At 39.0% G+C, this 26,138-nt stretch overlaps 4 protein-coding genes and 1 long non-coding RNA gene across 7 annotated transcripts; 2 read left to right on the top strand and 3 right to left on the bottom strand.

Moving 5' to 3' along the window:
- The first annotated feature begins 5,445 nt into the window (after nt 1–5,445).
- Nucleotides 5,446–9,758, top strand: LOC130974100 (inositol transporter 1-like). The gene is made up of 6 exons (XM_057898852.1): nt 5,446–5,709; nt 6,985–7,055; nt 7,268–7,603; nt 7,708–7,815; nt 7,908–8,093; nt 8,848–9,758. The coding sequence occupies exons 1-6, from the start codon at nt 5,562–5,564 to the stop codon at nt 9,499–9,501; spliced, it is 1,503 nt and encodes a 500-aa protein (XP_057754835.1). The 5' UTR covers nt 5,446–5,561; the 3' UTR covers nt 9,502–9,758.
- LOC130974101 (uncharacterized) lies at nt 5,705–7,271 on the bottom strand. Its single transcript, XR_009084424.1, has 3 exons — nt 6,862–7,271; nt 6,073–6,788; nt 5,705–5,944 (listed from the first exon to the last, which is right to left on the bottom strand). It is a non-coding gene; the product is annotated as an uncharacterized LOC130974101 (long non-coding RNA).
- Nucleotides 9,759–10,449: 691 nt separating the features above from the next.
- LOC130973072 (pentatricopeptide repeat-containing protein At1g03540-like) lies at nt 10,450–13,526 on the bottom strand. 2 transcript variants are annotated; one of them, XM_057897456.1, is made up of 2 exons: nt 11,164–13,526; nt 10,450–10,967 (listed from the first exon to the last, which is right to left on the bottom strand). In XM_057897456.1, the coding sequence occupies exon 1, from the start codon at nt 13,274–13,276 to the stop codon at nt 11,360–11,362; it is 1,917 nt and encodes a 638-aa protein (XP_057753439.1). In that variant the 5' UTR covers nt 13,277–13,526; the 3' UTR covers nt 10,450–10,967; nt 11,164–11,359. The 2 variants fall into 2 exon arrangements, with proteins under 2 accessions (XP_057753439.1, XP_057753438.1); XM_057897455.1 differs by having other exon boundaries at nt 10,453–10,967; nt 11,218–13,526.
- A 5,477-nt stretch (nt 13,527–19,003) lies between these two features.
- On the top strand, nt 19,004–21,045 carry LOC130975980 (protein NRT1/ PTR FAMILY 7.1-like). The gene is made up of 4 exons (XM_057900689.1): nt 19,004–19,066; nt 19,153–19,258; nt 19,334–20,111; nt 20,187–21,045. The coding sequence occupies exons 1-4, from the start codon at nt 19,004–19,006 to the stop codon at nt 21,043–21,045; spliced, it is 1,806 nt and encodes a 601-aa protein (XP_057756672.1).
- A 329-nt stretch (nt 21,046–21,374) lies between these two features.
- Nucleotides 21,375–25,823, bottom strand: LOC130976220 (putative E3 ubiquitin-protein ligase LIN). Of its 2 annotated transcripts, XM_057901018.1 has the most exons (9): nt 25,634–25,823; nt 24,115–25,515; nt 23,682–23,831; nt 23,560–23,587; nt 22,859–23,471; nt 22,638–22,782; nt 22,301–22,564; nt 21,815–22,121; nt 21,375–21,645 (listed from the first exon to the last, which is right to left on the bottom strand). In XM_057901018.1, the coding sequence occupies exons 2-9, from the start codon at nt 25,492–25,494 to the stop codon at nt 21,527–21,529; spliced, it is 3,006 nt and encodes a 1,001-aa protein (XP_057757001.1). In that variant the 5' UTR covers nt 25,495–25,515; nt 25,634–25,823; the 3' UTR covers nt 21,375–21,526. The 2 variants fall into 2 exon arrangements, with proteins under 2 accessions (XP_057757001.1, XP_057757000.1); XM_057901017.1 differs by lacking the exon at nt 25,634–25,823 and having other exon boundaries at nt 24,115–25,538.
- Nucleotides 25,824–26,138: the final 315 nt, after the last annotated feature.

Here is a 26,138-nt window from a genome sequence, read left to right as displayed (position 1 = left end):
TCCCTTCTTAAATTGTCAAATAGTAGTGTCCATTTTTCTAACCTATCATTTGTAATACAAGACAAGAACTCCAAGCAGTTGATTGGTAGAAGTGATGAAGTTGATGATCTGTTTGTTCTGCAATCACCACCCTTAATTCATGCTCCCTCTCTTGATGTTGATAATTGTCATTTAGTTTCTTCTGTTAGTAGCTCTACTTGGCATGCAAGATTAGGTCATACGTCTGAAAAAGTCTTCAATAGATTGAATTCTATTTTGTCTTCAACACTCTTAAAATTCAATCACTCCAATTGTGATGCGTGTCCATTAGCCAAACTTAAGCGTTTATCCTTTCAATCAAATAATACCTTTTATTGTGCCATTTTTGATTTGGTTCATTGTGACATTTGGGGGGGCTTATCGTGTCGCTATATATAATAATGAGATTTTTTCTTACTATTGTGGATGATTACTCTAGATTCACATGGACCTTCTTGTTGAAACATAAATCTATTGCTGCTAATACTTTTATCAGTTTCTTCAATATGGTTGAGACTTAATTTAAGACCAGGGTGAAGCAAATGCGATCGGACAATGCAGGTGAACTTTTTCTCACCGAATACCTCAATTCGAAAGGGATAGTGCATCAATTCTCATGTGTCAAAAGGCCCGAGCAAAACTTCGTAGTTGAACGAAAACACCAGCATTTGTTCAATGTGGCTCGGGCTCTATTCTTCCAATCCAAGGCTCCAATTGAATTTTGGGACGGATGTGTTATGACTGCCACATTTCTCATCAATAGATTGCCTAGTCCTTCAATATAGCTCTCCGTATGAGAAGTTATTCTCCAAACAGCCAAACTACCATTTTTTATGGGTCTTTGGTTGTCTAGCTCATGCTTCCACCTTCATTTTCAAACGACACAAATTCTCTCCACGTGCAGTGCGGTCAATTTTCATTGGATATCCTTTTGACTACAAGGGATATAAGCTCTATGATCCAATCACTAAGAAGATTTTTATCTCGAGAGATGTTATCTTTGTGGAGTCTGAGTTTCTATTTCAACAATCCTCTAAGACTTCTAACACCACTGTTGATATCTTTCCTGATGTGGTCATGCCTCTTTGCCTTCCCGATGTGACACCTAGTTCCTCTTCACCTGCCACCAATGTAGAGCCACAACTTCAACAAGTCCTAGTTTCATCTTAGGCAATTCCCACCATTGAACCTCGTCGAACATCTAGACCATCAAGACCACTTCTGTACCTCAAGGATTACCAATGCCACAATGTTTACCACATAAATTTTAAACATCTCTCTCAACCTCACTGTGCTTTCATTGCCAATGTTGCAATCCCTGAACCTACCATTTTCCATCAAGCAGTCAAGTTTTCAGAATGGCAAAGAGCAATAGATGAAGAGCTCCAAGCCATGGAAGACACAAATACTTGGTCTTTGGTGCCCCTGTCTACTGGCAAACACACCATTCGATGCGGATGGGTCTACAAAGTCAAATGCAAAGCAGATGGTTCTGTGGACAGATATAAAGCCAGAACTCATTGCAAAAGGATACACCCAACAAGCTGGTATGGACTTCAAGGACACATTCTCACACATGGCAAAATTCACCACTGTTCGAGTGCTTCTGTCGTTGACAGCCATAAACAAATGGTCTTTGCTTCAAATGGATGTGAAAAATGCCTTCTTGAATGGGATTTATTCAAAAGAGGTATATATGGACCTACCTCTCGGCTACAATTCCAAAAATTCTAGACTTGTATATAAGTTGAACAAGTCCACTTATGGTTTGAGGCAGGCTTCCCGTCAATGGTTTTGCAAATTCTCTTCAACTTTGCTTAACCACCACTTCAAACAATTGAGGCGCGATTACTCCCTTTTCACCTACAGTAGTGGTGACCAAACAGTCTATTTCCTTGTATATGTAGACGATATTATCCTGGCCAGTCCATCTAAGGACATGCTGTACAAGGTGCAGAAGTTATTGGAATCGCTCTTCAAATTGAAGATTCTTGGTGATTTGAAGTATTTTTTGAGTTTGGAATTGGTAAGATCAGAAGAGATAATTGTTCTTAGCCAATGTAGTACACCCTCAGCATCCTTGAAGACACCAATTTTGTTGAATCTAAGCCTACCTCTTTGCCTATAGAACCCAACCTAAAGCTTAGTAGCTCTGATGGGGAGTTGCTCAAAAATCTCGCGAGCTATAGAAGGCTTATAGGGAGATTGATATACCTCACCATCTCATGCCCAGACATCACCTACGCTGTCTCCACCCTAAGCCAATTTATGACCCAACCTTGCACTGCACATCTTCATGCCCTTCATGATTTGTTGTGGTACATCGGGGCACCGTAGGGCAAGGTTTACTTTTTTGGCAAACTCCGAGAAGAGACTAATGGCTTATGTGGATGCAGATTGGGCAGGTTGCCTGATACTAGACAGAGTGTCACTAGGTTCTGTGTGTTCATTGGAGATTCTCTTGTTGCATGGCGATCAAAGAAGCAGACCGCAGTCTCCAGATCATCTGCAGAATCCGAGTATCGGGCCATGGCAGCAGCTGTTGCTGAACTCACATGGCTGAAAGGCCTCTTGTTTGACTTTCAAGTTGATATTCCCTCTTCTATGTTGTTTGTGACTCTCAATATACTATTCACAAAGCATCCAATCCCACTTTTCATGAGAGAACTAAGCACATAGAAGTGGACTGTCACTTTGTGCGCAAAAATGTGGTTGCAGAGTTTATTAAGCTCATTCATGTTCAGACGCAACATCAACTAGCCGATGTGTTCACCAAGTTAGTGACCCCAGCTCAATTCAACAATCTCATTTTCAAGTTTGGCATGATAAATCTTTATCTGCCAACTTGAGGGGAGATATTATGGACCATCTAAGTTAATTAGTCACTAGTCTAACCAATAGTCAGTCACTTATGTAACTTAGTTAGTTAGCTTCTCTGCAATATAATTGATTAGTTAGTTAGAGTACCATTTCCTCACTAAGCAGTTAAACCTTTGTGTTATGTACGTGTATATATATCCCATCTGTAACAGAATTAATCAATGAGATTATTCATTTTCTCTCTACATTTGCATGTTGTAACAATTTTTAGACCCAATAACCATAAAAAATATCCCAACCTAATTTCACTTTCATCTTTCAGCTTCTCCATTATCTATTTTCACACACACCAAGCTCTAAAATTTATTTTCACTGCGACTCCCTATTGCTGCCTCCTTTGAAACGTCGTCCAATGTTGCTGTTCAAGAAGCTGCAGTGTGCCGCCGTTGCTAACTCGTCTAGAACGGAGACGTTATTCCATGTCTCCTCCATGCCGCACCTGCCTCTCTTCCACGTTGTACCGTTGACTCTCTATCTCTCTTGAATCCCGTAAAGTTTCGTCACTACCCCTGCCCTTGCACCCCACAGTGGCACCGTGCCTCTGTTTCCAACAGCCACACGTTTTCGACGAGTGAGAAGGCCGCCTATCGCCCCACTGCGCCTCGCACAACCACAGCACCCTATTGCTCCCCTGTGACGCGCATTCCTATCGAGAAAGAAGGCCACCTGTCGCACAGTCGCATTCCGACGTCGTGTCATCGCGTCTCTACTTCGTCCTCCTCTTTCGTTGGATGTTTTTTCCCCAAATATAGTTGATGTTTTATTTCCTTATTTGTTGGAGGTTTCTTTTTTAGGTTTTTGTAGTTTGATGTTTTTTATTTAGATATATATTTTTTTTCTTTATATGTATTACGAGGATTACCTGAAACATTGATTTGGACCTGAACGTGAGGTCCAGGTCTCTTTGTATGACAGCATCCGACTTGTTGATGCCGAGGTGTCGCCTGTCTGAGTTCCTCGTGAGGAGGTGGGGGTGGTACCTGCAAGAGACTCTGATGCTTAAGTTAGCAAGGATTTTAAGTAGGTTTTTAGTAGGTTAGAACGTGAGTTATACTTGGAGGGTGCCAGTGTATTTATAGTAGAATTGGATGATCTCCTTGATGGCGGTAGTTCCATTTTATCTTATTTTATATCTTGGGAGTTTGTTAGAGTTTATCTTTTAGAGGAGATAGAGATTTAGTCACTGAGCTCCTTTCATCCTTATTGGGCATGGTTTTATATTTGGGCCAAGGTATAACAATATGAATGTTTTTTTTTTACTTTCATGAGATGTATTGGATGTTTTCTTTTATTTTAAGTGGAAATTAAGGTGGAGGTGCGCCGAATAAAGCGGCTACGATTTTTGGAGAGGACAGCACGGTATAAAGGGCTTGAGAAAGATAGATTAAGGTTTGTGGGACTTTCTTTTTACCATGATTGGAGAATGAAAATGGAATTAGGGTTTGAATATTTTTAATTAATTAAAAATTTGATTTTTAAAGATTAATTTAACATTTATTTTTTAATTCATTGTGTACGTTGTTTAGAATGAGCGTTGTTTTCCTATACTTTATCTATAATTAAATATTGTCCAAATTTTTAATCAATCATAATCCAAATTATAACTTAAAGTAAAACGAACAAACATTTCAAATACAAATATAAAAGTAACATTTCAAATTCAATTATTATTTAAGTAAAAAACCTATTGAAAAAGTTTGTTCCATTCTCGTCAAAACCTGTAGATTAAGCGGTGCAGATAAGACAAACTTTTTTATTATAGCGATCTCAAATTTTTTTACGTGACGAGTTATATAAGTTGGTCGGGTAAATTTCAACCCGTTTACGACTCTTATTCATTTCACTTCTATAAAAAAATTAGCATTTGTTTTAATGTTAAAAAATATGTTCTAAAAATTATATTATCAAAAATATTATATTAGTATTTTTTTTCAATATTAAATTTAAAAAATGAACTTAGATTGGGGTACTTTTATTTTAAAATATTAAAATAATTATTTTTTAAATTTAAACGAAGATAAATCTTTCAACTAAAATGTTATTTTTTTATTATTTTAATTAATTTCATATTTTATTATTATTATTATTATTATTATTATTATTATTATACAAATTTGACAAATAGAATTGATGAACTAATTAAATATTTAAATTTAGGGTAGTGCTAGGGAGCCAATGGCTTAAGTGTACAATGTGTACCAAGGATCGAACTCTTGACCTTTCGAATCTAGAACTCTAATACCATATCTGAAACCACTCATCCCAAAAGCGTAACCTGACAGGACAATATAACACTAATGGTCATATCTCTAATACTTTTTAAACCTCCATTGTACACGCTGTACGCTTAGGCCATTCGCTCCCTAGACTTTTTCTTAAATTTAATACGAAGAGACAGAAATTAGAGGAGAAGGAACACATGAGGTGATAATTGATAGAAAGAGAAAGGGATGGTAATCGAAAGTAAGTTGGACACGTACCCCTTTTGGAGTCAATGATTCTACTATACGCTCTATTTTATCTTTTTTTTTATTTATTTAAAAAGGCAGTAAAATGAGTTTCCCTTGAGTTTTTCAGATATTTCTTTAGTTGTTTCAGGCTAACGCCATCTGCTGCTGCTGCTGATTGATTGGGGAATTGCAGCGATAGACAGAAAAGAGAAGATGACGATCACTATGCAGTCGACGCCGGGGAGCTCAGGGTACCTGGATTTGTATCCAGAGCGGAAGATGTCATTCTTCAAGAACCCTTACATTCTGGGCCTCGCTGCTGTCGCCGGCATCGGCGGTCTCCTCTTCGGTTACGATACTGGTCTGTTTCTCTCTCTCTGTCCGCCGATACTACCGCTTCTTTCCTATAACCTAAGTTAATGAAATCGATATGCAATATGCTGTTTTCTAGAGAAGGATGTACATAGTTAAAACTTAAAAAGTATTTGCTTTCTCTAAACATTAAACACTATCAAAACTCAAACTCAGTCCATGTTACATCCACAAGCTTATGAAGAAGGTGAGCAATATCTTCTGCCATTGTCTTCAACAGAGTCCTGCATTCGAAAAAAAAAAAACAAATACAATAAAATTATACTATTTCTCCTTTTTAAATTATATATAAAGTGATAATCGAAGATCAAATTGATAAATATTTTAACAAAAAATGAAGGCGGCGACAAACCTGATATTTTACTGAAATTAAGGACACTGAAGCAAGAGTCTTTAGCTCAAGTTCCCCTTTCGTCCAGGAAGATGAAATCCCACATTCATTAGCTTGGAGAGCGAAGAGGTCAACCATTTAACCATTATTGGACACACCCTAACCAAATCTAGGGGTTTAGATTCTAGGCATCTACATAAGTTGTTCACAAATGGGCTTTCTCCATTTCCAGCTAGTGATTCTAACAACTTCATTAACAACTCTTCTCCCCTTGCTTCTTCATTTTTCTATCATTTTAATTAACTTCATCACCCACGACAACAGGTATAGAGGTTGTACGATTGCAACACTAACTAGAGACGGTCATGTACATGTCATGTCAGTGAAGTTCTATTGCTCTCATGTGACCATAACTCTTCATTATAAATGTTGACTTGGTGTCAATAAAGACCCAGAGAAGAAAACTCTCAGACAAAATGGTTGCATGATCCCACAGTAGACCCTCTTCTTCATGGCTTTGAAGTCTTACTTCCGTATATGTTGATATTATAATCTGCTTCTTCGAAGATACTAGTCTTGGTCAGTATCCTCCCACTAGAGGAAAAGTGCCCACACAATATTAGAAGTGCTCTGCAACACTCCACTCGGGCCTTCTCATCGTTTAAACTAGCATCAAGTGCCACAGTAATGACATTCACTGCAAGCTCCCTCTATATGCTAAACGTTTGAGGCTAAGCCTGTATGGCAAATTTGTGATGGTTAATAAAATACATGGGGAAATCTGTTTGGGGCAAGGTTATTTGAACATACCAGTAGATCAAAACGTAGTAACATCACAGGCAGCTAGGGGGTTTTCATGCGAAGTAGATTTCTTTAGATTCTTAAGTAGAGTGTGCATTGTTTTAAAAACATCTTCGCCCGCCATTGTCACAGGTGTCATATCAGGAGCCCTTCTCTATATTAAAGATGATTTCGAGGAAGTCAGAAACAGTAATTTCCTACAGGTACTATACAATCCTTTCACTCTTCTTCTATGTTGCCAACTCTCTTTTTGTGAAATTAAAATCTCTTGCTAATATGCTGTCATTCTTGTAGTAGGAGTTGTAAAATTTATTGTGATAACCTATGACTATGAGAGATCCATAATAGTATGTAGAAGTAGAAACCTTACATCAAAATTGAATCATTCAAGCATCCTAATTGCTGGAGTTTTCAGGAAACAATTGTCAGCATGGCAATTGCTGGTGCAATCGTTGGAGCAGCGGTAGGTGGTTGGATGAATGATGCCTTTGGACGAAAGAAGGCCACCCTCTTTGCTGACATTATATTTACTCTTGGAGCCATTCTCATGGCTGCTGCACCTGATCCTTATGTTCTCATACTCGGGCGTCTTCTCGTTGGCTTGGGTGTTGGTGTTGCTTCTGTTACGGCTCCTGTCTACATTGCAGAAGCATCACCCTCTGAAATAAGAGGATCTTTGGTAAGCACAAATGTGCTCATGATCACTGGTGGACAGTTTCTTTCCTACCTCGTCAACCTTGCTTTTACCGAGGTCAGTTTTTCCAATGTTATGTTCTGAGAGTGTCCTCATTCTTTGCAAATATTCACTTTTGGCTATTATTTCACTTTCTACCTTTCTCATTCTTCATTGATCAGGTTCCTGGAACGTGGCGATGGATGCTGGGAGTATCAGGTGTGCCAGCAATTATTCAGTTTGTTTGCATGCTCTTTCTTCCTGAATCCCCAAGATGGCTATTTATAAAGGTACACAATTGCCTTTAGAGTTGTGTCAAAAGTGCTACTTTCAAAAGCTACTTGTTTACGAAATTCTCTTAAGATTCTGCTTTTGTGTACAGAATAGGAAAAATGAAGCTGTTGATGTGCTTTCCAAGATCTATGATCTTGCTCGCTTAGAGGATGAAGTTGATTTCCTCACAGCTCAATCGGAGCAAGATCGCCAGAAAAGGAGTAATGTCAAATTCTGGCATGTTTTTCGATCAAAAGAAATCAGATTGGCTTTCCTTGTTGGAGGAGGACTTCTGGTAATAAAACCTTAAAGAGGATACAGTTCATGCAACATAATGAAACATAATTTTCTCGTAGTAGAAAGACCTACATGAAATCATGAATGCTCTTTGCAATTAGTAGGCTAACTAGAATAATCCTGCTTTGCTAAACATGTTTTGAATTATTCAGAAACTGCATAGTTTGAAAGAAACTCATAGGAAATCATAGGCTTTTACTAACTTGCTCTCAAACAGACTTATATACTTGAAAATACCTAGTCATATGAGCATGGCTTGCTTACATCACAAGTATTATATAAAATAAAAAATTTTGAATGGTATTTTGTAATGATCGTTTTCTGCTTTTGGATGTCATTTGCAAGAAACTCGATGTGGTCATGTTTATAACCATTCATTTTAGGAGCCGATATTGTATTTAATTAAAATAAGGCATTATGTTTTGGCTGAATATTTCCCGTGCTAAATCTTCTGATTACTGTTGACTAAATTTCACTTTTGGCATATATATAAAAGAAAGTCAGGATTTTAATATTAAATCTTATCATTTCAGCTTTCATTTGTATTACCTGTTTGTCTCAAATGCTGTGTAATATGTTGGCTGTGATTGCTCGTTTACACTCTAAAAAAGAAAACTGCCATGTTAAGTTATATGTTGCTTGTCTGGAATTTGAGTGCATTTGGCATTGGTTACTGACTCCATTTAAATGTAAACGACATCAGTTTGTGCAAGTGAAATGTATTCTCACAGAATGCTGCAATGCTTGTGCAGTTTTTTCAGCAGTTCACAGGTATAAACACGGTCATGTACTACAGCCCAACAATTGTCCAGATGGCAGGCTTCCATGCCAATCAGTTGGCTCTATTGCTGTCCCTCATTGTTGCTGGCATGAATGCTGCCGGAACAGTGCTTGGCATTTACCTAATTGACCATGCGGGGCGAAAAAAATTGGCCCTTTGCAGCTTAGCAGGGGTAATCGTATCTTTGGTCCTGTTGGCCTTTGCATTCTTTAAGCAGTCAACATCTTCAAGTGAGGTGTATGGATGGATTGCAGTTGTGGGTTTAGCCCTGTACATTGGATTTTTCTCACCAGGAATGGGGCCTGTGCCTTGGACTGTAAACTCTGAGATATACCCGGAAGAATATAGAGGCGTGTGTGGGGGCATGTCAGCTACCGTTTGTTGGGTGTCAAACTTGATTGTGTCAGAGACCTTCCTCTCAATTGCTGACGGTATAGGGATCGCTTCCACATTCTTGATTCTTGGTGCCATAGCGGTGGTTGCATTTATTTTTGTGATTCTGTATGTTCCAGAGACCAAAGGATTGACATTTGATGAGGTAGAAGTAATATGGAAGGAGAGAGCTTGGGGCAAGAACCCCAATCCAAACACACACATACTTCTAGAGGAGGGAAGTCACTCCTAGGTTCATATATCATGTCATCTACCCAAAGCATTTCTCAGAGCACATGTGCAATAGCTTAGTTAGTCTTTTCTGCACTAGTCTCAGCATATGTATTTATATCCCTCCCCCAAGGCTTCGGCCTCCTGTAACTGAAAGGGAGAGCATTCCATTTCATGTCTGCAAAAATCTTATGAATCTTGTGTTTGTTGGGATAAATATCTTTATATGCGCGTGTTGGATTTGATTAATGTGAAGGAAATGTTTTAAAATTTAAAATTGTGGTGGCGAAAGTTGACCTTGCAAGGCTTGTAGCATCACACACCGCTATTGATATCATATGGCTGCGTAATGTGGAGTTCATACACAAAACAATCGTAACCAGAAACAATGTGGAGCCCACGTTTTCTTTTAAGATTTCATCGAAAGAAATTCAGAATAGGAAAAGAGAAATGATATTTATGCTGTTTTTTTATGTATATGTCTTTTACAATTTTTTTTACAAGTTATTTTTAATATCAAAAATGAAAAATATATAAATGGTAGTACACGTAATATTCTTTGTAAAAAAGTAACTACAATTACTTTACAATCCTTCATATTTCATATTTTTCAAATATACTAAAATATCCTCATCATTACCTCCTTACAGTTTTTATCGAAAGTTAGATTTCTAACATTGAACATAGTAAGGTTTGTATGTTATTTGCCCTTTCTTATTCTATTTAGTGGATTGTGTTCCATAGAAATTCAATCTTTATTGCATAATTAGTATAAAATGCTTGGTAATTCTCCTGGAGAAATGACATTCTCGCGATGAGGCATCTTAATTTGTAATATTTGATACCATTTGAAACATGGATTAACCTACTAAATTATAATGATCAAAATCATCAAACAATTTTTTTTTTAAATGTGGTTTGATTTTGAAAATAATCAAGCATATGAAAGAAATGGTAGATTATTTAAACCTAAGGGTAAGTTCTTATTGATTTAAAGACATTGAATTTTGTTTATTCATTTGTTACTTAGAAATATGTTACTACTAAATATACCAATATTCGTAATTTTCTAATGAAAAAATGGCAAAATCAAATAAGAATAACCCTAGACAAGGGCTAGCAGTCCCTGTGCTCTGATTGTGATGAATGAGGACAAACTTTGAGGTTGTCCTTTGATGACATTGAAAGCTCTCCACCAGAGATCATGAGCACAGTTGTGCTTACCAAAGATCCTTTTATTTCAGACGGTGATGCTTCTGCAATGTAGACAAGACCAGTAACAGAAGCAACACCAACACCCAAGCCAACGAGAAGACGCCCGAGTATGAGCACATAAGGATCAGGTGCAGCAGCCATGAGAATGGCTCCAAGAGTAAATATAATGTCAGCAAAGAGGGTGGCCTTCTTTCGTCCAAAGGCATCATTCATCCAACCACCTACCGCTGCTCCAACGATTGCACCAGCAATTGCCATGCTGACAATTGTTTCCTGAAAACTCCGGCAATTAGGATGCTTGAATGATTCAATTTTGATGTAAGGTTTCTACTTCTACATACTATTATGGATCTCTCATAGTCATAGGTTATCGCAATAAATTTTACTACTCCTATTACAAGAATGACAGCAAATTAGCAGGAGATTTTAATTTCACAAAAATTTTCTCTCTATAAATTTTGTTCTGTACCATAGTGCGACTCGGTTGTTAATTGTTATACAGCCGTTAAAGTTGGAGACAAACCATTGTCATCAGAGGATCTTTTGAAATTCCATATGCCATCCATACGAAGCTGGTGCTACAATCTCGTTAGCTCAAAACCACCAAAAGGGTAAGTCCTAGCTCATCAACTTTCATTGAACTGAGATAAAAAAAGTTCATGATGTTAATTGATCCATCCTTCCATGCTATAAGTACTGCTTTTCCCAGCAATGCTCATGTTAGCCAGATCAAAATGAGATCCCTTTTGATTCTCGCTTTCAATCCAGCTCTTGCCAGGCATCTTCCTAACCCCTCTATCCTCCATTAACTTCCTGATTGCTAGAGCATCATTCCACCTACCAACTGTTCTATAAATGTTACCAAGCAGAACATAACTTAAATGGAACCCTGGTTGCAGCTCAATCATCTTTTTGGCGATGCGTTCTGCAGTGATATAGTCTGAGCACCTAGTGCAAGCTCCAAGAAGCACTGCCCAAAGTGACTGATCATCTCTACAATCCGAATTTTCCAACAAAATCTCAGCCTCCTCTATCAGTTCGGCACGACCTAGAAGATCAATCATGCAATTGTAATGCTCAACTCCAGGCTGAATCTCATATTTCTTTGTCATTAAAGTAAAATATTCTCTCCCTTCGTTAACCAAACCAGTATGACTGCAAGCAAAGAGAACATTAATAAAAGTGATATAATCAGGCTGCATCCCTCCTTTGATCATATCCTCAAACAAGGCCAATGCTACCATCCCTTTTCCATTCTGTGCAAACCCACCAATCATTGAGTTCCATGTTATCAGATTTCGAACTTGCATACTCAAGAACAACCTATACGCAAAATCAATGCACCCACATTTTGCATATAGATCAACCAAGGCTGACTCCACTATAATGTCTCTCCAACCACCCTTTCTCACATACATACAATGAACCTCTTCTCCCTGTCTCGCAGCAGCCAGTCCCGAACAGGCACGAAGAATAGTCCCGAAGCTGTAAATATCCACAATCCCACTCTCCCTAACAAGATTGAGCACAGTCTCATACTCTTGATTATGACAATACGTGCCGAGCATAGCAGTCCATGACACCGAATTCTTATTGCTCATCCTATCAAAAACAATCCTAGACTGGCCAACCGAACCGCACTTACCATACATATCCAAAAGACTACTCTCAACAACCACATTCCCACATATCCCAGAAGTAACAACCTTAGCATGCACCTCTCTCCCCTGTCTCAGCCACCCCAAGTTACCACAAGCAGCCAACAATGTCCCGAAGGTAAAACCATCCGCCGCCAACCCGCAACCTCTATGAATCCTATAGAACAACTCCACAGCCTCCTTAAACATATCATTCCTTGTAAGCGCTGAAATAACTGATGTCCAGCACACAGTATCCGGTTCAAGCAATTCATCAAACATCTTGCGTGCATCCTCCACACCAAAATTCCTCCCATACATATCAATCAACGCACTAGAAACCACTCGATTTGAGTCGAACCCACGGCTCACAACAACCCCATGGAAGCACCTTCCGAGCCTCAAGAACCCAAGTTCAGAGCAGGCCTTGATAACAGAAGAAAGTGTGAAGGCATTAGGCTGAAGGCCTTCAAGGCCCACCATCTGAGAGAACAACATAAGTGAGCTTTTGGGATCACCCACATGAATATAGCCTGAGATTATGGAAGTCCATGAAATGACATCCTTGAAGAGAAGCCCGTCGAAGATCCGGCGGGCTTGGTAGAAGAGTGGGGCGAGCTTGAAGTAGAGGGCGAGGAGGCTGTTGCCGACGAAGCGGTCGGTGTCGAGGCCGGACTTGATGACGTGGCAGTGGAGGACGGTGCCGTGGAGGAAGGAGTGGGTCTTAGTGGAGGTTTGGAGGAGAGAGGCATAGATGATAGATTTATGGGAAGAGGAGATGTTGTGGGTTTTGTTGAGGAGAGTGAGGGCTTTGGAGAGTGAGGCATCTCTGCAGTGTTGAAGGATCTGGGATTCTGTTGTTGGTGGTCCAATGGTGGTGGTAGTGGTGGTGGTGGAGAGGAAGCTGCAGTGGCGCTTCAAGTGGTGGAGAGCTTTCAATGTCATCAAAGGACAACCTCAAAGTTTGTCCTCAATAATCACAATCAGAGCACAGGGGCGGCTAGCTTTTGCTAGGGTTATTTTTTATTTGATCTTGCCATTTTTTCATTAGAAAATTACGAATAGTATATGTAACCATTCAAATACGGGCCCTTATATGGTAAAGATTTAAATTGATACAGATTTTCTGTCCAAATGATCATGAGATCGACATGTTGCTCTCTTTTGCAGAGTTTGTCTACTGGTTGATGGTAGGGTTGGCTGAGCCACCAGCCGAAACTTTTTGATTGCACAGTCTATTAATGAACTTGTTAAGGTGGGCTATGCCAAGAAAAATATTTGGGTATCCAATAGAAGATGAGTTTTGTTTTTTTGTATTGAAAATGGAAGGAAGAAAAAAAATACAGACGCATAACCTGATGCATCCATGACCAAAAAAAAAAAAAAAAAACCTGATGCATCAAAAGGAAGCGAAACAGTGACGACGGTGTTGTGCCCAAAAATGATGCCTTAGGTTCGAGGCACAGGGAGACAGTGTTGCTGCAGAGGCAGAGGTCGAAGGCTGGAAACAAACTCCGGCGTAATTTGCTAGTTCCTCTCGTATCCGCCGCTGATTGCGGCTGTGCGATAGACGTTACCGCTGCCGCGGGGGAGAAATCCGGTGCTGCGTTACTTCTCGTATCGGCTCTATGACTCTGCCCTTGCTTCGGTTTTACGACCATGTCATCAACATACACCTCAAGATTCCTTTCAATCTGTTTACTAAAAATTTTGTCCATTAGCCATTAATAGGTGACATTTGCATTCTTTAGACCAAAAAGCATTACCTTATAATAATAATTTTTCAATTTAGTGATAAAAAGCCGTTTTATCCTCATCATTGGGATGCATTAGAATTTTATTATAGCTAGAGTATGCATCTAAAAAACTTAAAAGTCTAAAACTTGAGGCATTATCTACGAGTTTGTCAATACACGGAAGGAGATATGCATCCTTTGAGCATGTTTTGTTTAAATTGATAAAGTCTACACACATTTGCCATTTACCCGAGTGTTTTCTTACCATGACAACATTAGACAACCAGATTGTAAAACATAGCTCTTTGATGAAACCTGCTGTTAGGAGTTTCTGAGTTTCATCCAAACATGCTGCTCTTTTCTCCTCGTCATGTTTCTCTTCTTTTCTGCTAGTGGTCGGACTTTTGGATCAATTTGTAGCTTATGGCATATGAAGCTTGGGTCAATTCCTGGCATATGTGTTGGGATCCAGGCAAAGAGGTCTGCATTTTTTTAGAGTATATCGACGATCAGTTCCTTGTTATTTGCAAACAAAGAGCAGCTTATATAAGTAAAGTGATTGCCATTTTTGTCTAAAATTACCTTTTCAAGGTCGTCTATTGGGGAGGGTCGGTCATAGAGATCTTCTCTCGGATCGAGCTCTGCCATGGTTGAAATGTTTGCTGCATTGAATTTTCTGGTGGAAGTTCGGCCTTCGGTGTATGAGCCATCCTAAGTTTCAAGCTTTCATTGTAGCAATGTCGAGCTTCTCTTTGATCGGAGTGTATGGTTGCCACCTGATTATCCTGTACCTGAAACTTGACACAAAGATGAACAGTGGATACAATAGCATTAAAAGAATTTAAAGAAGGCTTGCCGAGAATGATGTTATAAGGACTAATGCAGTCAACTATTAAGAACTGCACATCCTTAGTCTTAGATAATGGGTGGTTTCCCAATGTTACTTTTACCCATATGCTTCCAAGGATAGGTACCCGTTCTCCTAAAAATCTACCAGCTCTCCTGAGGAAGGATGCCACTTAGTTTCATCTTCTGGAATGTTGAGTAGAATACGTCAGCGCTGTTGCCTGAGTCAAGTAGGACCTTCTTTACTAGGAGATCTCCTGCTTGGATGGAAATAACCACAGGATCGTCTAAATTGGTGGTCTTTGCGTAGTCAGATTGGTCGAAGGTTATGGTGGATAAGCATGGTGGTGGTGTGACTTCTGTTGTCGTTCCTTGTACCGTTAGAATTGCTCGGTAGTTTCTTTTCCTTGCCGAGCTTGTATGCCCTCAACTCACGAAACCACCTAAAATACAGTTGATAACCCCCCTATGTTGGTGGGGGTTGATATCTCATCGTTCAGTGGTGCTTGGGATTTGCTCGGGCTGAATGTCAGTTGAGCTTTGCTGTATACGCCCATGTATATATTTGTCCAAGTGTCCCTGTCTGGCCAACCTCTCCAATAGATCTTTTGCAATTACACATTCGTCGGTGGTGTGGCTGAACTTTTGGTGAAAAGCGCAATGCTTTGACTTGTCAACGTATTTCGGATCCTGGTATGAACCTGCTTTGCTGCGTAGTTTGATAATTGTTGCATTGAGTATTTCCTTAATGACGTCCTCCCTTTTACCGTTGAATTGTGTGTAGGCATCGTATTTGGGTGTTAGCTTAAAAGGCTTCTTGTGGTCTTTGTAATTTTGGGTCATGTGTTGCTTTTCTTCATCTCGGCGAGGTTGTTGTTTGTCAATTCGCCGAGCTTCTCGGAGTTCTGCGATTTCCATCTGGCTTGCAGCCTTCTCCCGGAATTCTGCTAATGTTCTAGGTTTGGTAACAGCTATTGTTTCTTGAAACTTTCCGGGACGGAGACCACTTTTGAGTGCGTGCGAGTGGACCTCTGGGCTCAAATCGGGAATTTCCATGGTTACCTTGGTAGACCGCATCATATAGTCTTTTAGACTCTCATGTTGCCCTTGTTTGATGGTGCTTAGGTAGTCTGTTCCGTGCACGTAAATCCTTGAAGTAGCAAAATAGTCAATGAAAGATCGGGCCAGTTCTTCAAAAAAGGAGATTGAACCTGCAGGCAACTTAGAAAATCAAAGTAATGCAGCACCATCTAGAAAAGTTGGAATAGCTCGACAAAGTATAGTTTCAGAGACACCATTAAAGAATATTATAGATTGAAATTTCTTAATGTGAACACGGAGATCTCCGAATCCCTCATATGGCTTGAGGGCGGTATGCAGCACAAAATTCTTCAGCATTTGAAATTTGACAATGTCTTCCGATAAGGGATTGTCTATTGTCAGTCTTTCTTTTGGCGAGGCGACCTCATCGGACCCTGAGCCTTGAGGTCGTGTGCCGTTTGAGGTCGCACTCTTCGGATCCTCCGTGTTCAACTTACCACTGTGATTCAATTCCAAGAGATCAGCCATCCTCTTGACTTTGGCCAGGAGGGTGGCGTTCATGGCTACTAACTCGTCATGGGTGGGCGGAGGCGTCGGCGGTGCAACACGGTCGGCCATGATTCTGTAGAAATTAGCGAAACAAAATGCGCATGGGATTAATTTGAATAAATTGGGCCCCACGGTGGGCTCCAAATATTCTATCAAGGTTACTCTTCCGTGTTATAGCTCGGCCACGCGTTCTTCTACGAATTCCAGTGGTCAGCAGGAAGGCTATTCGTTGAACTAGGGCTCGGGCGAACCTGTAATAAATATTTCGACGCTCAAGTCAGTAATTTTCTCAAGAGTCAGAAAACTCGTATATTTTATTTGTTGGTGTTATTGTATTCGTCGTGCTCTGTGAAATTGGTTCCACGCTGTTATATAGATGAGTGAGGTTACTCTCTGCAATGACTTTCAAAGTTAGTGGTTCACTTTTTAGAAAAATTCATTATGCTTTTAAATATTTATTTTAGTTGTGCGGAAATCTTAGCCGTCGTGATTTGCCGAGAATTGTTTGTTAGTCCGATATATGCTCGGTCATTTATTCTGGAGTCGATATTGTTGGTATAGTCCACCAAATAAGTTTAAATTGAGCATATTTTTTAAATTTATAATTTTATATTATATTTTTGATATTTTTTATCCTATTCATTTTTTTCATTTTTTTAATTATTATTTGCAAGACAAAAGATACTATATGATAAGATAAAGTATTACAACTAAAGCAAATATAAAAAATAAAAATATATTTCTGTACAATTCTAATATAAAAGATTTATACGTTTTTTAAAATAAATAAATTTAATTTTTTAAACTAATAAGATATATTTTAATTTATATTATATTTTAGTTAAATAATTATATAAAATTATATTCAAATGATCAAATAAATAGTTTATAAAATATTTTTAATATAAATAATTTAAATTTAATATTAATTTACATATTATTTAATCAACTTCTAAATAATATAATACTTATTAAAACATACTATATAATTTCATTAATTTATCTCTTGGCACATCGTAGGTCTCGGTCTAGTAAAATATAATGGAAGATATTCTCATAGAGAAGCTTAAAACGTTTTTTGTAAAGATATTTATGTGTCGCATTATTATTGGATGTATTAATGAATCGGTTATTTTTTAATTTTTTAATAAATTAGAATAAAATCGATTTTTTTATAACAATAACAATAAATTTAATTGTTATCCATTCCGGTCGAACCGACCAATTTACATAACCTACTGGCATAATTTTTTTTATTTTTTATAAAATAAAGATCAGAGATATATTTATCTTTTTATCAAAAAATTTAAACATAATTTAATTTTTATTAACCAATTTAATAAATATATTTAATAATATTATAACATATATAAACATTTTAAAAAAAATATATTTTTAATATCTTTATCAAAGTCCAGATATAATTACCAACTCAAAGTATTAACCTCTTTACTTGAAGGCCACTGAGACTCTTCTGCAGAGTTCCTGCCAAATCACAGATCCTATCCCCCCTTGAGACAGTTGTCTTTATCTCCATCTGCCACTTCTATTTTACATGTGTAGAATCAATGAGATATTCTACGCCAAAGTCTGCGCCTAAAAATAACCTTAGAGAAGAAGTGCATGGCAAAGTATGGAACTATTCTCCTCCTTAAATAAAACTTAAAATATTTATTTTTAATATTTTTTACTTATTTATGCCTTTGAAATAAAAATTGAGCATTTTTCACCCTAAAATGGTGAATATCACGTGCTTGATAGTTGATACTAGTTTTCTATAGGAGTAACTAAAAACCAAGAGAAGAGAAGGATTGTATAAGAAAATTTGTGTTTGATTAACTGAGTCAAAGCATAGAAAATAGAAAAGCCATATAAAAATACGGGAAGATGCAAGAATACCGGTTCCAGAGACAGCATAACCATTGAAAAGTCAAACCGAGACATGCATTCCATGTGGACCCTGACATATCGAATCAGTTTTATACCATAACGCTACGTAGTATTTAAACATGAGGAAGCCTGAGAGCATTGCAAGGAGTGTTAGTTACAGTAGCAACAGAGTTAAGCTTCTATCTTTTGTTCCTCAAACCACCTTGATGCCATCTCTATAACTAGTTTTCATCATCTTCTTTATTAATAATTAAAATTTTGAGGTTCTTCCGTTCCAATTTGGCTTTCACTCTCGTGAGTTTCAGGTCCATGCTGTAGTGGTGTTTGTATGAGAGGATCGGAGCTGAGATCGAGATTGAGAGAGAGAGAGAGAGAAAGAGAGAGAGTGAGTGAGACGATATTAATTAGAGTGAGGGCAGAGCCGGTATCAGAAAAAATTGAAAGTTTTTAAACCATAAATGACAATAAGTTTTAATAGGGTAAATCCTGTGTCTTCCCGGGGAATCTTGACGTTCGTTATTGCTGGATCTTCTTGCTGCTCTTTGCCATCTCCAGAACTTGACACAGTCCCGGAGGAGTTCACCATATCTATCACTAAGTTTCGCAAAAGATGGAACCAGGAGTTGCTGCTCCATTCAGTGTTGCCTCCTCCAACAATGTTGAAGAGATCGAGGTTAGCTGTAGCTTGTGTTGTCTTTTTCTTTTTTCATGGCCCAACCAAGAAAGACGCAAGCTAAGGATAGGACTATTAATAAACAGATAAGTGCAGCAGTAAATGGAAGCAGCGGGGAAGAGACAGCTGGCGAAAATGAAGGGAAAGGGGAGACTCCAGCAGGAGGGTGGAAAACTGCTTGGATATTGCTTGGTAGGTACTTAATTGCCTTTTAGTTTGAATTGTGTGTATGTATATCTATGTGCTGATTGTTTGCATTGCATGCAGCGAATCAAGCACTGGCGACGCTGGCCTTCTTTGGAGTGGGAGTGAACTTGGTTCTGTTCCTAACGAGAGTGCTGAGACAGGACAGTGCGGACGCCGCAAACAATGTGAGCAAGTGGACAGGAACGGTGTACATATGCTCACTCATAGGCGCATTCCTGAGTGATTCCTACTGGGGTCGATACAGAACGTGCGCTGTCTTTCAAGTCATCTTTGTAGCGGGTTTGGGGCTCCTGTCTTTCACGTCCAGGAGATTCTTGATCAAGCCGGCTGGCTGCGGAGACGAGAAAACAGAATGCAGGCAGCCCTCCTCAACGGGAGTCTCCATCTTCTATGTGTCCATATACATGGTGGCACTCGGTTACGGAGGCCACCAGCCCACCCTCGCAACCTTTGGTGCAGACCAGTTCGATGGCAAGAAACAAGATCAGAGCCGCTCAAGAGAGGCCTTCTTCTGTTACTTCTACTTCGCCCTCAACTTCGGCTCCCTCTTCTCCAACACCATCCTCGTCTACTTTGAGAATTCAGGCATGTGGACAATGGGATTCCTCGTCTCCTTGGTCTCTGCCCTTCTTGCCTTGCTTTCCTTCGTCGCCGGTTATCGCAAATACAGATACGTTGACCCCTGTGGCAACCCTGTCGTAAGGGTTGCACAGGTCTTCGTCGCTTCCACTAGGAAGTGGAAGCTTCATCCCGCCAAAGCAGATCAACTCCACGAGGTCGATGGTCCAGAGTCTGCCATCAAAGGGAGTAGAAAGATCATGCACAGCCAAGATTTTGCGTAAGTAGTTATCAAACTCGATCTAGGCATATTGGATGGGAATTATTTCTAACATTTTCCAAATGTTGAGAGCAGATTCATGGACAGGGCAGCAACAAAAACGCCGAGGGATGAAAACGAAGTAAAGAATCACTGGCGGCTCTGCACTGTAACTCAGGTTGAGGAAGCCAAATGCGTGTTGAGAATGTTACCGGTTTGGCTATGCACCATTATTTACTCTGTTGTGTTCACCCAAATGGCATCTCTTTTTGTGGAGCAAGGGGATGTCATGCACAACAAGATAGGAAAGTTTCAGTTGCCAGCAGCCAGCATGTCGGTCTTTGATATCACCAGCGTCCTGCTATGCACCGGAATTTATCGCCAATTTCTGGTCCCGTTGGCCGGGAGATTGAGCGGTAACCCCAAGGGACTGACTGAGCTTCAGAGAATGGGAGTTGGCCTAATCATTGGAATGCTATCAATGGTTGCAGCTGGTATCACAGAGATAGAAAGGCTCAAACGTGTGATTCCTGGGGAGAAGACCAGTTCTCTAAGCATATTCTGCCAGATCCCACAGTATGTTCTGGTTGGTGCCTCAGAGGTTTTCATGTACGTGGGTCAATTGGACTTTTTCAATGGGCAAGCCCCAGACGGGATTAAGAGCTTTGGGAGCTCACTCTGCATGGCTTCAATTTCTCTTGGAAACTATATCAGCAGCATGCTGATCTTGATCGTAATGGATATCACTGCAAAAGGGGAGAGGCCAGGCTGGATTCCCAACAACCTCAATGATGGCCACATGGATAGGTGGTTCTTCCTCCTTGCGGTGCTCACTGCTTTGGACTTTCTCCTCTACTTGTTCTGTTCTCGCTGGTACAAAGGCATCAACCTTGAAGAAACCACCGAAATGCAAGTCCAACAACACGAGGATCTTCAAGTGGTTTCTAAAGTTTGACTTTATTCCAATTATTCACTTCTTTTCTGTTCTAGGCATTATGATTACCATTGTCCCTCTTGCTTTTATTTACTTAGTCACACTGACAGAAAGCATGACCTGCTCCATTTCGAGATAATTGGAATGATTGCTTTCATAGGTCACATGCCATTTTCTTCTTTGGACTGGAATAATTCCTTCATTTATACCGAGTTGGTTTCACAATATCATCTTTCATGTTAATTATTATGAGAGAAAGGAAAAAAAAAAAAAAACCAGTTTGAAGAAGCAATTTATCCACTCTTTTTTCTCCCAACCTTTTGGAAACTTCAAATCTTGACAAGGACAAATAAAAAAAAAAAGCGAAGTTAATGAAATAAGTTTGCAATATACTGTTTCCTACACAAGGATGTACAGAATTAAAAGCATTTGCTTTTTCTAACATTAAATACTATCAAAAATCAAAATGAAAACTCCCTATAATACTACACAATTACACAGTCTACAGATTTCCCCCCGACACAATGGCATGCAGCTGCTTAGCAGTCCATGTTACGTCGACAAGCCTATGAAGAAGGGGTGCAATATCTTCTGCCATTGTCTTCAACAGAGTTCTGCATTCTGTAACAAAGAAATACAATACATATGTAATATTTCATATCCATACTTGCCTTTCACATAAATGTATACTCTTTCTCCTTCTTAAATTATATTCAAAGTGATAATGGACGTTCAAAACTGATAAATATAAATTATAACAGAAATAAACCAAAAATGAAGAGCGACAAACCTGATATTTTACTGAAATTAAGCAAGGACACTGACGCAAGAGTCTTGAGCTCAAGTTCTCCATTCTCCAAGATTCTTTTCAACTGAGAGATGAGGGCTAAGAAGGCAGGAAGATGAAATCCCACATTCATTAGCTTGGAGAGTGAGGAGCTCAACCATTTAACCGTTACTAGACACTCCCTCACCAAATCTAGGTGTCTAGAATCTAGGCATCTACATAAGTTGGTCAAAAATGGGCTCTCTCCATTTCCAACTAGTGATTCTATCAACTTCATTAACAACTCTTCTACCATTGCTTCTTCATCTTCCTATCATTTTAATTAACTCGTCAGCCAAGACAGGTATAGAGCTTATATGATTGAAAACACTAACTAGAAACCATGGTATTCATGTCATGCCAGTAAAGTTCTATTTCTCCCAGTTAAACACAACTCTTCAACATAAATGTTCATGGTGTCAAAAGAAAAACCAAGAGAAGAAAACTCACAGACAAAGTGGCTGCATGATCCCGCAGTAGACCCTCTTCATGGCCTTGAAGTCTTACTTCCGATGTGTTGATATTGCAGTCTGCTTCTTCAAAGGTTCTAGTCTTTGTCAGTATCCTCCCATTAGAGGAAAAGTGCCCACACAAAACTAGAAGTGCTCTGCAACACTCCGCTCGGGCCTTCTCATCATTTAAGCTGGCATCAAGTGCTGCTGTAATGACATTCACTGCCACCTCTCTGTATATGCTAAACTTTTGAGGCTCAACCTGCGCAGCAAAATTGTCATAGTTAATAAATACATGGCAAGATCTGTGTGGGGGCAAGGTTATTTTATCATACCAGTAGATCAAAGTGCAGCAACAGAACGGCGGTTAGGGACTTTTCTTGTGAAGTAGATTTGTTAAGATACTTGAGTAGAATGCGAAGTGTTTTAAAAACATCTTCACCCACCAAGTCGCTAATGAATGATGTAACATCCTTTCTCCTACGAAAAAAAAGGAACAGCTGAAGGAATTGATATTTCAAAAAGAAGGGTGATTCTTCAATCTGATAACACTGACCTCTTCATGGATGAAAGTTCAGTAAGCAATAATATTGCATTTGTTAATGGAGTATCCTCCTTGCAGTGAAGAAGCTCAAGAAGACATTTTCTGTTGATATTTTCTGCTATCCGATATATGCAGCGAGATTCTGATACAATACAAATTAACAAGAGTGCCACCACACGTGATTTTTCCTCCAAATTTCCCAGTTCAAACCTCCTAAAAAGAAATGATAGAACTCCTATAGAGATGAGATACTTGGCATAAGTTCGTTTCTCCTCATCATTGAAAGAAGACAGGAAACTCTCCAATTTGAAAACAGCAACCTCATCATTTCTTGAATTAAATTCCTTTGAGTTTCCCACTGTTTGAGAAGCAAGATTTAGAAGGTGATCCAAACTTTCTGACTTCCATTTATCAATCACACGCTTCAAAATAAGGTTGGTAAGCGGCATAGCCACAAATTCTAAAGTGTTTCCAGTTACCGGACATGTTCTGTTTCCCTTCTCAAACCACGCCTTAATGGCTTCTCTTTCAAAGGTTTGACCAGTCTCCAGGGTGACTGGTTCCTCAAAGACAGTTCCCGTAAGAGGACAAATAAATTCGTCTGGAATGCTTGGAGAACATAATGCTGCACCGAAATGTGAACGCAATACATGAATATTACATGTATGCTATTTGAAGAAGGAAAACTAACCTGAACATATTATTTCCCCCACCTGCAAGAGCAGACCTCATCTTGTTTGGCTGCACATGAAAGATGATAGATCAGGTAAGGTAATAAAAAACTGGGATGGAAAGAGTTCTGTATGTTTCACCATGCTAAAATAGATGCCCTTACCCTTATGAGAGTAAGTTCATCTTCCTTACCAAATGATAGAGCATCCACTATGTGGCTGTCTAAATAGGTTTGTGTGGAGAAGGGTTTGTCAATGTTATTGCTGATACCCCTTTCCTTTAATTCTTCTGCTGCTGTAACTTGAGTTCCTTTCTGCTTTCAAATATTATTCGTTAATGAGAAAATATGTGATTGTGATAGCAGGAGAATGGCCAGAATATGAAACTTTTTTTCTGTAACTTGTTTATTGCAGAATGCATAATTTTATTCAACATGTAGAGCCAAGAAGACAAACTCAGGACTTCAAGCAAAATATATATAATAAAATATAGAATATTAAGAGTGCAGTGATCAAGAACCTACAAAGATGAACATGATTCATAAGAAAATCCAATTGAAAGCAAAAGGTACTAGACAGAAATGAGAAATTACTTACCTGATGGAGTGCTTCAATTGGTAAACCGAGAGCGAAATCTTCAATATCCTGATCTGTAAATTTAGTTGTTTCAGACTCATATGTTAACGTTTGTTTAACAATAGTAGAACTATAAGAGCCCGAAACACACATTTCTATGTTATCCTGAGCGTCATAAACTTTGGTTTTGCTGGAGCTACCAAAGACAGAATCATAAAGTTTCTTGCTGATCATTGGCTGGGGTGAGAAGGGTTCATTGGAGCTAGCAGAGTCTGAAGAATGACCAAATGAACTTGCTGCGACAGATATTGATGGAACGCTAATGGAAGGAATAGCTGGAGACTCAACTCCTTCAGTGAGCCAATCTTTGTAGTATACAGCAAATATATGAGTAGCAGAATCCAAATGTTCATTATACACTTGTTGAAGAAGCTTTGTCTTCCTTGTTCTGTTTGTTGTGGTTGCTAAAATCTCAGCTTCTTTGTCGTACCATGCCTTCAAATGGGTAAGTTGTGGGGAAAATAGTTGCTCCCAGAGTTCAGGCAACAATATCGATCGCGCCTGATAAGGCGAATCACAAAACACTTGCAAGAGATGCTTTGCAGATACCTTGCTTTTTCTCTGTATCACATATACCACACTGAGATAAAGATGAGCACAGGCTGACAACTTATAATTCGGGATCCCACAGGTACAACCGTGCTTCAAATCGTTTAAACTCAGGCCCGTGATGATGCTTAGCTGCATTGTGGCTCTTTTCAGATGTGTGGAAGGTGCGGACTGCTCGGCAGTTTGTTCAATGGTCTCGATTGCTTGCTCAAGGCTTGTTATGATTTTGGTCTCTGTATTGTTCTCTTCTTTCAATTCAATGAAATTCAAAGAAGAGAAACAATTGTGACGCAGTGTAACCCGGAAGTCCTCATCTCTTAGAAAACGTTTCATGTATCCATTCAGAATGGAGACTACTGCTTGGACAGCAACTTGATCAAGAGCAAGATTAGAAGCCGAATGAATATAGTGATCTTGATTCTTTTTGTTGTTTCTGTCTTCAAAACTTGTGCGACTTGAGTTATTATTTGTCATGGCAAGAATTTCTTTACCTCTTTCTGCATTATTAGAAATTTCATTTGTGTTGTCACAAGGTTTCTGAGCAGCTTCATAGTTCAACCTTTGATGTATTATTTTCTCTCTAAGAAAGGGCTTATCCCTTGGCCTCCTGCTTTGACCCTGAAAGGAAGAGGACTCAGACTTTGTTCTGATCCTTGTAACTCCTTCAGTCGATAGGGAGAGTCTCCGTGGCTCAGTCAAAGCACCGCCGTGAAAGGACGATCTAGTCCTTTCCACTCTTCTGATTCCTTTGAACCCTTCCTTGGCAAGAAGCTCCTCCAGTGACGATGCCATACTCCGATCTTAAGAGTTTTCCTGCAGGAAATGTTGAAAGGTGATTTTACAGGCTAATTAACTATATATAGAAGCATGCGGGATGCGGCCATGCATATCCGATCCAAATACATATTTGAGTATAAAAAACGTAGCTTACTTGAAATGTATATAGTTGATAAATTTGGTTGATACAGCATACGAATCAAACAAACATCATCAGCTGAATGAAGCTACATACTCTATACAAACACAAACGATGGAGATGCTGAGTTCACGTGAAGTGAAGGGGCCACATGATATAATAAGCTGATGAAAATAAACAAAGAGAAAGAACACGTAAAATGAGACAAATGGGAGAAGGAGAAAAAGAAGGCGACTTGTTCCGAACATTTATATATGTATCTTTCTATGTTTAGAGGACGGTTGTCCTTGTCCTTTTCTTTGCAGGCCGTTACGTTGCTTTGCTTTGGAGTCTCAAAAATCAAATGAAATATAATATGATAATTACATTATGCCAGCACTTTTATTAAAAAATTGGCAGCATTTAACTAGCAAAAAAAAAAAAAAAATAAATAATCTCATACCATTTGATGAAATCTCACACTATTAAAAAGCCCCTATCACTCCTCTTATATTATATTGCTTAATGCTAAGCAGTAACC

Source organism: Arachis stenosperma, chromosome 4, assembly GCF_014773155.1.
Source record: "Arachis stenosperma cultivar V10309 chromosome 4, arast.V10309.gnm1.PFL2, whole genome shotgun sequence".
NCBI lineage: Eukaryota > Viridiplantae > Streptophyta > Magnoliopsida > Fabales > Fabaceae > Arachis > Arachis stenosperma.
This window is presented reverse-complemented; position numbering and strand designations above follow the sequence as displayed.

Coding starts and splice junctions, on each gene's coding strand:
- LOC130974100 (XM_057898852.1), top strand. CDS start 5,562: ATGACGATCACTATGCAGTCGACGCCGGGGAGCTCAGGGTACCTGGAT. Junction 7,816..7,907: donor CAAGATGGCTATTTATAAAG/GTACACAATTGC, acceptor TTTTGTGTACAG/AATAGGAAAAATGAAGCTGT. Junction 8,094..8,847: donor TTGTTGGAGGAGGACTTCTG/GTAATAAAACCT, acceptor ATGCTTGTGCAG/TTTTTTCAGCAGTTCACAGG.
- LOC130973072 (XM_057897456.1), bottom strand. CDS start 13,276: ATGACATTGAAAGCTCTCCACCACTTGAAGCGCCACTGCAGCTTCCTC.
- LOC130976220 (XM_057901018.1), bottom strand. CDS start 25,494: ATGGCATCGTCACTGGAGGAGCTTCTTGCCAAGGAAGGGTTCAAAGGA. Junction 23,832..24,114: donor CAATTGAAGCACTCCATCAG/GTAAGTAATTTC, acceptor ATTTGAAAGCAG/AAAGGAACTCAAGTTACAGC. Junction 23,588..23,681: donor ATGAACTTACTCTCATAAGG/GTAAGGGCATCT, acceptor TTTCATGTGCAG/CCAAACAAGATGAGGTCTGC.
- LOC130975980 (XM_057900689.1), top strand. CDS start 19,004: ATGGAACCAGGAGTTGCTGCTCCATTCAGTGTTGCCTCCTCCAACAAT. Junction 19,067..19,152: donor ACAATGTTGAAGAGATCGAG/GTTAGCTGTAGC, acceptor ATTAATAAACAG/ATAAGTGCAGCAGTAAATGG. Junction 20,112..20,186: donor ATGCACAGCCAAGATTTTGC/GTAAGTAGTTAT, acceptor TGTTGAGAGCAG/ATTCATGGACAGGGCAGCAA.